The sequence below is a fragment of the Nycticebus coucang genome, chromosome 21, assembly GCF_027406575.1.
Source record: "Nycticebus coucang isolate mNycCou1 chromosome 21, mNycCou1.pri, whole genome shotgun sequence".
Lineage (NCBI taxonomy): Eukaryota > Metazoa > Chordata > Mammalia > Primates > Lorisidae > Nycticebus > Nycticebus coucang.
The window spans coordinates 41,340,201-41,352,307 of record NC_069800.1 but is presented as its reverse complement, the minus strand read 5'-3'; the positions used below and the strand labels follow the sequence as shown (position 1 = coordinate 41,352,307).

General features: G+C 37.2%; 1 protein-coding gene and 1 pseudogene across 8 annotated transcripts in view; one reads left to right on the top strand and one right to left on the bottom strand.

The window, feature by feature from the left end:
- The window catches only part of ITCH (itchy E3 ubiquitin protein ligase), a 137,648-nt gene that overhangs the window by 40,113 nt on the left and 85,428 nt on the right, over nt 1-12,107 (bottom strand). For 6 of the 7 annotated variants that reach the window (XM_053574385.1, XM_053574380.1, XM_053574386.1 and 3 more), the window contains 2 exons: nt 10,968-11,037; nt 5,894-5,978 (listed from right to left, as the gene is read on the bottom strand). In XM_053574385.1, coding sequence (XP_053430360.1) covers nt 5,894-5,978; nt 10,968-11,037 — 155 coding nt within the window. The remainder of the gene's footprint in view (nt 1-5,893; nt 5,979-10,967; nt 11,038-12,107) is intronic. The other variant, XM_053574387.1, reaches the window with a different exon arrangement.
- On the top strand, nt 2,444-3,076 carry LOC128573888 (mitochondrial inner membrane protease subunit 1-like; annotated as a pseudogene). The gene has a single exon (XR_008376566.1). The product of XR_008376566.1 is annotated as a mitochondrial inner membrane protease subunit 1-like (transcript).

Sequence of the window (12,107 nt, the reverse complement as noted above, 5' to 3'; positions counted from 1 at the left end):
CCACTTATAAGTGAGCCTAGAAATTTTTACAGTTTCATTATATTATAAAAGAATGAGCCTAGAGCAATAGCACATGTGTGTAATCCTAGCACTCTGGGAGGCCAAGGATGGAGGATTGCCTGAACTCAGAAGTTCAAAACTAGCATGAGCAAGAGCAAGATACCATCTCTAATAAAAATTGAAAAACTGTAGGATAAGCATAAGGTTAAAAGTGCTAGGCACTAAGGACAGAGCAATCTGGGAAAAAGCCAAGAATCACTGCTGACCATGAGTACTGAAACAATACTTACTAGATATAGCAAACTGTCTCAGCTCTAAGTCATATATTAGCAGTGATAAGATTAAGGCAAGATAGAAGTACAATAAACAGGCTGTATTAGGAGTTCAAGCATGCAGCTAAAGAAAAACTACTTGCTTTGTAACCTTTATTCTCTCTTTGAAGCTTGCCACTGTGCTGTATTTTCTTATGCCTGAGATTGCAATTAAAGCTAGTGAGGAATGTTAGGAGGGTCCACACCTTTGTTTCTTCTTATGGAGTGTTTGCTGGTGTTGACCTCCCTGGGTCCCTCAGTTCAATGCAAATTGACTGAGTAGGTGATTCACTTGACCCATGTGACCAAATCACACAGACCAAAAAGAAAAAAAAATTGCCAGGCAGTATGGTAGGTACCTATAGTCTGCTTCTCAGGAGGCAGAGGCAAGAGGAATGCATGACTCAATGAGTTTGAGGTTGCTATGAGCTAGGCTGACACTATACCATTCTAACCTGGGCAAAAGAGTAAGACTCTATCTCAAAAAAAAGGAAATAAGGCCACTTGACTCTCAGTGGACAGGGCACTGGCCACATACACTGGGGCTGGCGGGTTCAAATCCAGCTCAGGGCTGCTAAACGACGACGACTACAACAAAAAAATAGCTGATGAGCACCTATAGTCCCAGCTACTTAGAGGCTAAGGCAAGAGAATTGCTTGAGCCCAAGAATTGGAGGTTGCTGTGAGCTGTGACATTATAGCACTCTACTGAGAGTAACATAGTAAGACTATGTCTCAAAAAAAAAAATAATAAATAATTTTAAAAAAGTAAATGAAGCATGAATAGGGAACTACTGAATCCTCCCTTTGTTGTCTTTGTGTATTTTGATATAACGGCAGCCGGGCTTTTTAGATGGTTAGGTATAATCATGTGCCAGTTCATTTTTTTCTATTTTACAGCTTCAGTATTTTCATCTGAAGGGTTTGATATGAGAGAAAACAATGCAAATGTTCAAATTTACATCAGAGAGGAAGAATGGGAGGGAAGGGAGGCATTTAGGTTCACTGCTATAGAGAGTCACTGTTACCACTGACAGTGTCACTTTCCTGAAGTGTTCTTAAGAAGAACAAAGGGCTGAGAATCATTGCCTAGAATCATACTTTCTATATTATGTCAAAAGGTTAAAAATATTTAGCATTGGCAGAGCCCATAGCACAGTGGGTAGGGCACTGGCCACATACACCAAGGATGGAGGGTTTGAACAACAATAACAACTGCTACAAAATGACAACTGCCCCCATTGTGGCAGGCACCTATTGTCCCAGCTAGCCTGTAGTCTCAGTTACATAGGAGGCTAACACAAGAGAATTGCTTGAGCCCAAGAGTTTGAGGTTGCCGTGAGCTATAATGCCACAGCACTCTACCCAGGGCAACAGCTTGAGACTCTGTCTCAAAAAAAGAAACAAACAAAAAAGCCCAGTAGAGTGCCGTTGCATCATAGCTCACAGCAACCTCAAACTCTTGGGCTTAAGAGATTCTCTTGGCTCAGCCTCCCAAGTAGCTGGGACTACAGGCACCCGCCAGAATGCTCAGCTTTTCTTTTTCTTTTTTTTTTTTTTATGAGACAGAGCCTCAAGCTGTCACCCTGGGTAGAGTGCCATGGCATCACAGCTCACAGCAACCTCCAACTCCTGGGCTCAAGCTAGTCTCCTGCCTCTGCCTCCCAAGTAGCAGGGAGGACTATAGGTGTCTGCCACAACGCCCGGCTATTTTTTTGGTTGCAGCCGTCGTTGTTTGGCAGGCCCAGGCTGGATTTGAACCTGCCAGCTTAGGGGGTATATGCTGGCATCTTAGCCACTTGAGCCACAGGCACTGAGACCTGGCTATTTTTTTGTTGCAGTTGTTTAGGTGACCTGGACCAGGTTCGAATCCCCCACCCCTCGGTATATGTGGCTGGCACCGTAACCACTATGCTTCAGGGGTCAAGCCATGGAATTTTAAAGAATTAAAAATGCAGCAGCTCGGGAGGCTGAGGCAAGAGAATCACATAAGCCCAAGAGTTAGAGGTTGCTGTGAGCTGTGTGACGTCATGGCACTCTACCTAAGGGTGGTACAGTGAGACTCTGTCTCTACAAAAAAAAAAAAAAAAAAAATGCTACCTTTGAAATTCTTTCTTTCGTAAGGACGGCCAACTTCAGCCGGGCTCAGGAATCTGAAATCATGGCTCACCCACATATGCTTTGAGACATGCTTTAGATTTTTTTTTCTTGAAGCCCTGCAACTTCTCTAAAAATTGAATGTTTTGTAGAACAGACCTATGGCCAATGGTGGCAGAGTCTACATAGAACTATGCTTCGTGGTATTCTGGGAAAAACCTTTCGACTTATTGGCTATACTATTCAGTACGACTGTATAGCTCATTGTGCTTTTGAATACATTGGTGGTGTTGTTATGTGTTCTGGACCATCAGTGGAGCCTACAATTAAAAATTCAGATACTGTCTTTGCAGAAAATCTTAGTCGACATTTCTATAGTATCCAAAGGTGCCAACAGGTCATGTTTGGTTAGAAGGTGACAATCTACAGAATTCTACAGATTCGAGGTACTATGGACCTATTCCATATGGACTAATAAGAGGACGGATCTCCTTTAAGATTTGGCCTCTCAATGATTTTGGATTTCTACGTGACAGCCCTAATGGACACAGATTTTCTGGTGATTAGCAAAAATTTATTCTTCTGACTTGATTATTGTCCCCTGTTCAGGTGAATTTATTACTGCCATTGAAACCATGTATTTACCAATAAACTTATGCTATTCAAAAAAAAAAGAAATTCTTTCTTTCTTTTTTTTTAGAGACAGAGTCTCACTTTGTTGCCCTCGGTACAGTACTGCGGCGTCACAGCTCACAGCAACCTCTAGCTCTTGGGCTTAGGCGATTCTCTTGCCTCAGCCTCCCGAGTAGTTGGGACTATAGGTGCCCACCACAATGCACAGCTATTTTTTGTTGCAGTTTGGCCGGGGCCGGGTTCAAACCCACCACCCTCGGTATATGGGGCTGGCGCCCTACTCACTGAGCCACAGGCGCCACCCTGAAATTCTTTTTTTTTTTGGATATTGAATAAATTTAAGTTAAATACAATAACTTCATAAAAAGCACTGTCATTTGTTGGCAGCAAGAAATAGATATATTAAACCTTAAAGAATACTTTCTGATTAATAACAGAATTTACTACAATGTTTGAGCCATGGAAGATATGTAGTGAAAAATTAATGAATTTTGGTATCAGATATTTTAAAAATTAATATTTTACTTCATGTATGCTTTTTATTAGTTGACAAATTACTTGAGCTGGTGATTTTTTTTTAAAATAAAAGGGAGGGGTGCCTTTTTTACAGTGTTTATTGTTAACTTTATAGGAATGCTTTTTGTTTTCTTAAGTTTTCTATCACCGGGAGACCTTTTTTCCTTAACACTGTTTTTACTGTAATCTATTACAAGATGCTTTAGGATCAGGATATAAGAACTTTTGTTAAGAGAATTTGTAAAGTCACTATGTCCGTGTTTATGAGATTGACTTCAAAATAATAAACTGCTGATTATAAATAAAATAAAATTTAAAAAAAAGAAAAATTAATGATACCAAGAGAGGCTGGCTTTTGCCCCTTAGCTACTAGGTAGTATCTTTAAGTCCCTAGAATGTCCTGCCTATTAGGAGTTTGCCGGGGGGGTTTGATTACTAGACAGTCAATGGCATGATTTATGATAGAAGCTTTGGGACATGCCACGGAAGTTCCAACTTCTGGAGAAACTAGAGACTAAAGGTCAGCCGACAAATAACCAGTAGGGGCTTGAGATAAAAGGTAGCCAAGAAGGCAGTAAGTAGTGATTAAATACCACGAAAACTATGGATATCAGAGACTTCGCTGCTTGACCATTACTCAACATTGATGTTTACTGTCCCACAACAATGATGGGTATTTGAAATCCTCCCAGACTCTGCCCTATACATCTGTTCCTTCTGTTGGTTCTAATTTGTACCCTTTCTCTATAATAAATGCAATTTTATAACAGGTTTCAGTACGTTCTGGATATTTCTCGTGAATTATCATACCCGAAAGTGGTTGTAAGGATCATCAAAATTATAGGCAGTTGGTCTGAAATGAGTGGTGGCTGATGTCTGAAGTAAAGGACAGTCTTACGGAAGACTACGCCTCTGACTGTATAGCCTGTCAAATCCTTGCAGAAAAGAATGTTCTGGTAGTCCAATAAAAGCATAGCATTACAGACTGCTATGAGTTGAACTGTATCCTCTCCCCAGATGCATATGTTTAAATCCTGGCACCCACTACCTGAGAATGTGATCTTCTTATTTGGAAACAGCCACAGCAGATACATTAGTTAAGATGAGGTCATACTGAAGTTTGATGGGCCACTAATCCTACAGGACTGATGTCCTTATAAAAGAAATGTAGACACAAATACACATTTGTGAAGAATACCACGTGAAGTCTGGAGGCTATGCTGCCGTAAGCCAACTATAAAAAGCTAGGAGAAAGGCCTTGGGACAATTCCCTATTGCTTTCAGAGGGAGCATGGCTCTGTTGACACCTCAATCTCAAACTTGTAGCCTCCAGAACTGTGAGACAATAAATTTCTTTTGTTTAAGCCACTCATTTATGGTACTTTGTTAAGGTGGCCCTAGCAAAATAATATACATACTATTACATTAATATTAGAGATAAGCAATTACATGTAAAAAGATATCAAAACATTAAAAAGACCATCTTATGATAATGTCTCTTTATTAATGCCTAACTAGCAAGTTTTTTGCAGTGATGTACAGAAACAACATTTTCAGATACTGGCAACAACCACAGAATATTTTAAAACCCTTGCCATTTCTATTGATGTCAAAGTCCTATGCACTGCTAATCATATTAGCCTGTCATCTACATTCATGATAGAAGAAATACTAAATTTCAGGTAAAGGTTAGTAAAATTGAACATGTATCTTTTTCCCCTCTAAGTTATATACCCTAAATTCTATCCAGTAATAAGTAATATCAAGTTAAGATATTCTGCTTCAGAACTACTAATCTGTTCTTACTAATAAATGTATATAAGTGAGGTTTTTTTTTTTTTGAGGCAGAGTTTTACTTTGTCACCCTCAGTAGAGTGCCGTGGCTTGTGGCTCATAGCTCACAGCAACCTCAAATTCTTGGGCTCAAGCGATTCTCTTGCCACAGCTTCCCTAGTACATGGGATTACAGGTGCCCACCACACGCCCAGCTATTTTTTTGTTATTGTTTAGCAGGCCTGGGCCAGGTTCGAACCCACCAGCCCTGGTGCATGTGGCCAGTGCCCTAACCACTCTGCTATGGGCACCCTGAATATTTTGAATAATTAAATATATTCTCATTTTCCAGTGAGGTTTTTTCCTATATTCAAGAAACTTTTGAGTTTTCCATTATATAAAAATAATATAATTTTTTTCTCTTTCCAAAGTATGTAGGTGATTAATGTTTAAGGCCTTTGGGGCGAAAGAACATATAACCTTGATCTTTGCAATAGAGTCAGAAATAAAGTACAAGTCTTGAAAGATTATGTATACACTAGTGAGTGACTAAAAGGTCTTACCCCTGACTTCTGGGATCTTCCCACTGTGTAATTCGAGTGTTGTGGTTGACAAAATATACTCTTCCATTGCTGTCCGTCCTCTTCTCTTTAAAAAAAAAAAAAAAAAAGTATTAGCATAGTCTTATTTCCCAACATAAAATAAAATGATCTGAGTTAATCTGTTTCTTACTGTGCTGTTCATTTTATACTTTTCAAATCATTGTTTTAAAAGGTTTAATTTCTTCTTTGACTTCTTTTTTCTTTAAAGAGATGGGGTCTCACTCTGTCTTCCAGCTAGAGTGCAGTGGTATGATCATAGCTCACTGCAGCTTGAGTTCCTAGGCTCAAACAATCTTCCCACCTTACCATTTTGAGTAGCTTGAGCTACAGATACATGCAACCACGCCAAGCTGATTAAAAAAAAAAAAATACTGTGGCTTGAAGGAGTAGGGCACCGGCCCCATATACCGGTGGGTTTAAACCTAGCCCCGGTCAAAAACTGCAAAAAAAAAAAAAAAAAAATATATATATATATATATATATACACATACACACACATACACACACACACACAGTAGAGACGGGGGTCTCACAGTGTTGCCAAGACTGGTCTTGAACTCCTAGCCTCAAGCAATCCTCCTGCCTCAGCCTCCTAAAGTTCTGGGGTTACAGTGTAAGCCACCATGCCTGGCCTATCCTTTGACTATTAAATTATAGAAGTATCATCACGTCATAAAAGCTGGATAGACTTAGTCTATAATGTCCTGCCCACAGGATATTTTTGCTCAATCCAACCAAAAGCAGCAAGGATAATTAATGGTTCTTTAGCTTTTTACACATGACCTTATTTAATTCTTAATAGCCCCAGGGGTAGGCGATTTTATTTTTATCCTGAAGATAAGAAAACTTAGGTTACAGGATCTATCTGAAATATCAGAATTAAGTAGCTAAGATGAGATGGAAACTTGAATCTCTATTCAGGAATTTTTTCCATTTCACATCAACTCATTTCTTTTTCTTTCTTTCTTTCTTTTTTTTTTTTTTTTGGAGACAGTCTTACTCTGTTGCCCTGGGTAGAGTGCTGTGGCATCATAATTCACAGCAACCTCAAACTCTTGGGCTCAAGAGATCCTCTTTCTTCAGCCTCCCAAGTAGCAGGGACTACTGGTATCTGCTACAGTGACCAGTTAGTTTTTCTATTTGTAGTAGAGACAGGGTCTTGCTCTTGCTCAGGCTGGTCTCAAACTCCTGAGTCAAACAATCCACCTCCCTTGGTCTCCCAGAGTGCTAAGATTGTAAGTGTGAGCCACCATGCTCAGCTAAACTTATTTTTTAAAGTATAATTAGGGAACATAACTTAATTGCTTCTTTAGTATATGGTAGGCATTGTCCAACTAGGAAAGACATCATTTCTTTTAAAATATATCCTGTTTGGAACGTACACTGTTCCAAAATCCTAAATATCTATTGTAACTTTTTTTTTTTTTTGAGACAGAGTCTCAAGCTGTCACCCTGGGTAGAATGCCGTGGCGTCACAGCTCACAGCAACCTCCAACTCTTGGACTTAAGTAATTCTTTTGCCTCAGCCTCCCAAGTATCTGGGATTACAGGCGCCCGCCATAACGTCCGGCTATTTTCTGGGTATGGGGGGAGTTGTAGTCGTCATTGTTGTTTGGGCCTGGGCTGGATTTGAACCTGCCAGCTCCGGTGTATGTGGCTGGCGCCCTAGCCACTTGAGCTACGGGCACCCAGCCTATTATAGCTTTCTAATACAAGGCTGGGCAGCAGGGCTAAGTTCTCTAATTACTGCATCTAAAGCTATTACTTATTTCTCACCTGCCCTTTGCTTTAGGATTCTCCTTGTTTTCTTGTGTCCATTCTATAAAATTTCCCACTTTCCTGAGCTTTCTCTATTAAGGTTTTGAAGATGTGAATATCATTTTCTCTTTTAATAACCAAATCAAACCACTTTGACATTTCTGTATTTACTTCTGCTATCTTTGAACTATTGACATTTCTACTCCATTACTAATTAATTTTCAAAAGATAAGACTCTATCTAAACTTTCTTATTTGGTCAACATGTCTCAAAATGAGTAACTGATGTATCACAGAACAGGTTTAAACTGTTTAAAAAGCATAGTTTCTAAGAATCAGTAATTTTAATTTTCAATCAAAGTTAAAGTTGAGCTATGTTGACGAGGTTAATTTTTACTTTTATGGTTTAAAAAGTTGATACCTATTTTTTAAATAACACTTACTTAAATTTTTGAATCTTTACTTAGCATGATATTAAAGGATGAGTCTTAGACCAAATGACAGCCTTATCAAGATAGAATCTGGTAACAGTTATATTTCTGGCTTTGATTCCAAGATTTCAAGAAGCAGTGATGGTATGGGTTATATTGGATATACTTACTGGTATTACAAACCCACTCCCAACATCTCAGCTACTTTCTACATCAGCTGAGCCTAAAATGAAAAAAAAACTCCAAGTATGCATTAATATACAGAAAAACAAAACTGTGTATCTCATGACACACACTGAATATTTTAACATAGGCTTTGCTGGTCAAGGCATTGTTGGGTGCAGGAACATGTCACCAACTTTAAGGCTGTACCTAAAACACAAATAACAAGCCATAGTGCTATGGCTTGCACTTGTTATACACCAGGAAGGTCAATTCATGCCTTGGCAGTTGCATTAAATTAAAAAATTTTAATTCCAGCCTAAGCAAAAGAAAGACCCTATCTCTACTAAAAATAGAAAAACCAGCTGGGTATCATAGGGGGTGCCTATAGTCCCAACTACTCGGGAGGTTGAGGCAATAGCAACTCTTGAGCCCAAGAATTTGAAGTTGCTGTGACCTATGATGCCACAGCACTCTACTCAGGGTAACAGAGTAAGACTGTGTATCAAATAAATAAATGAACAATAAATAAAATAAAAATGTTAATTTATCTGTAGAATCTAGAATTGTCCTTTTTATTCAAATCATTTTTAAAGATAATTTTTGTAACCTGAAATTAATATCCTAAGTGCAGAGCTGAGCATATGTCTACCTTTTATCTGCCATGTAAGTTTAAATTTTAGGGCCAGAGATTTTCCTTTCAAAAGCTAACCTGAAGCAAGACAAAATTAATAGCAAATTTTCCCATTTATGTTCTATGTATACACTGCTCATATCAGTATTTTTTGGACAAAGCTATGAAAAATAGAAAATTTCAAAGGTGAACATACAAACTAAAGGCTCATCTACTTAATGAGAAGAAGAACTTCATTGAAAATCACATGATAAACAATACTTAAAGTACTGAACATCAAACCTGAATGCACATCAGAACACTTTGACTTGATGAATAAAACAGTAGGGCGGCGCCTGTGGCTTAAAGGGAGTAGGGCGCAGGCGCCATATGCCAGAGGTGGCAGGTTCAAACCCAGCCCCAGCCAAAAAAAAAAAAAAAAAACAGTAAAAACCAGAAGCTTCTTGTTGTTCTATGTATTCTTTCATAGTAACTATGAAAACGAGAAAATATACTTGATGAGTAAACCAGCTATACAAAGCCCCATTAAACTATATTGTTGAACCAAAAGCATTCTTGGTTCTCTAGCCTCTATAATCAATTGCTTTCTTCATTACTCAGTAGTGTTAGAGCAATCTATCTTGGTACAAATGTTTCCTCACAAGACTAGACATAATAGAAATATCACTTTCTGAATTTACTATAGTATTAGGAAATGTCTTCAGTTTTTTAAGATAAAACTCTATGTGGTCCCATAATTGCCTTTATTTTGCTGTTTTCCATACTCTATATTCTCCTTTGCTTCCATGCAAAACTGTTTCTATATTGATGTCTTTATTCTGGAAACTGGCTACAGAACTATGACTATCACATAAAACTATATAACAGAACCTGATAGTGTAGGTCCATTTTAAAGTTTAGTAACAAAACTTTAATAACTAAGGTACCCAATATACTCAATAACAGAACACACACTCATGTGCTTCATGATGTAGGGCATCTCTCACAAGTTTTCCTTTAATGGTTCTATAATAATGGTTAGATAATGGCAATTTACCTAAACTCTGAACTATGTTCTAAAAGAACCAATGTGATCACAATTTGTTAATCTATTTATTTTGAAATGATTATTATTGACAGGACATTACAAAAACTATACAGAGTCTCATGTACCCTTGAAACAGTTTATTTCAAAGATAACATCTTCTATAGTTATATGTTACACTGTACATGGCCTTATACTGAAACCATGAAATGACACTGGTCCATTCACGTTAACTACAAACATTGTTTAATTTTTATTTTATTTATTTTTTTATTATTAAATCATAGCTGTGTATGGGGCACCATACACTGTAATTTTTATTTTACAAAGCTGAATTTATGTGAATATAAGCTTCTATGCACATCTGTGCCATGTACAGCTTGATGTGATCATCCTACAAGCAAGATATAGAACCATTCCATAATCACATAAGAACCCCATGTTACCTCTTACATTTGCACTCCCCTCCCACATACACTGTCTCCTGACAATTACTAATCTGTATGGTTTTATCCTTTTGAGAATGTTACATAAACTGAATCATATAGTATTGTAATCTTTTGTGATTGATTTTCTTCATTAAGCATAATCCCTTGAGGTTTACCTAGATTACTGTATTAATAGTCTATTTCCTTTTTATTGCTGAATGATCAATATTTTTAAAATAATTCTAACTTACAATAAAAGTGTTTTGTAATAAAAGAGTTAATGTAGAATGTTTGGAGAATTTAATGCCTATTAAGCACTCTGAATTAAACTGACATAGCCAAAACTCTTCCCAGATACTCAAACACAGAGTATTGTCTATAAATATTTGATTTTTTACATAACAGAACTGAAAAATAAATAAATTTTTATTTTATTTTTATTTTTTTGCAGTTTTTTTTGGCTGGGGCTGGATTTGAACCCACCACCTCCAGCATATGGGGCCAGCGCCCTACCCCTTTGAGCCACAGGCGCCACCCAAATAAATAAATTTTTAAAACACAGACTAAAAATAATGACAGAAAAGAATTCAATTACTTACCCCATCCATGTGGCAAAGGACCAAGGGGATCAAATTCCTTATTTTGTGATGTAGCAAACAAATCTTGATTCTAAAAAGAATCAAAAAGTTGTTACACATAAACAGATTACTGCAGGCCAACTGTGAGTTCTGATTTGCCTTCCCTGGCCATGCACAACGTAACACATCTTACACAGTTCACATCTTAGAGAAGTGTCAGACAATTATGGATAAAAGGCAATATACTTTTTAGTTTGGTGAACTTAAAGAAAACCTTTATAAACACTGTCTAACATTTAAAATTATTTAAAATTAAAATAGTACAAATACATAATCCTTAATCCCCAAATGACCAGTTTTTCCTTCTTGCTATAAATTGTACTACATCAATAATATAAAAATTAGAAAGTATATATAACTCCCCATAATCATTTATTATACCAGTACACAGAGTCATCAGATAACTGAGAAAAATCTGGTAACTTGAAAACTTAAGATCACATATAGAACATGAAATACACAAAAAATCATGAGAAGAGAGTAGTGGGAGCAGGAAGATCAAGCTGTCAGATGAGTAAAAGGAAAGAATTCCAGATGTTAATGAGCCTACTATATGGAACTCTTCTTAAAAGTTCTGTTTGCAATTAGCACATGGCTAGACGAAAGGACAGCAGGAGTTAACCTTTGGAAAAAGAATCAAAAGTCATTCTGACTCTATGTAGAAATAATGACTATGTTTTGGTTTATATGGGTAATCAAGTAGAGATAATTACGTGATCTGCTCAGTAAGACTTGGTGATGCCCTTTCTTCTTCAGTAAGATAAACAGAGTCTACTGCTTTAAAAATAATTTTGTTGTGGAAAATAAAAACAAGTAAAATAAGACAATGAAATCCATATACCCAGCACCAAGATCCAACAATTATCAAGACTTTGCTACCTTTCTTTACCTATCTCTTTTTCCCCTGTTTTTTGTTAAAGCAAAAATGAAACATCATTTCACCCCTATATATTTTAGCACACCTCTCTAAATTCTGTGGATACGGACATAATCAGAATCTCATTATCACAACTAGCAAAGAATCAAAATTAATTTATCATCCAATACATCATTCGTAATTAAATGCCAATAGCTTATGTGTTAAAATGAGGATCCAAAGAT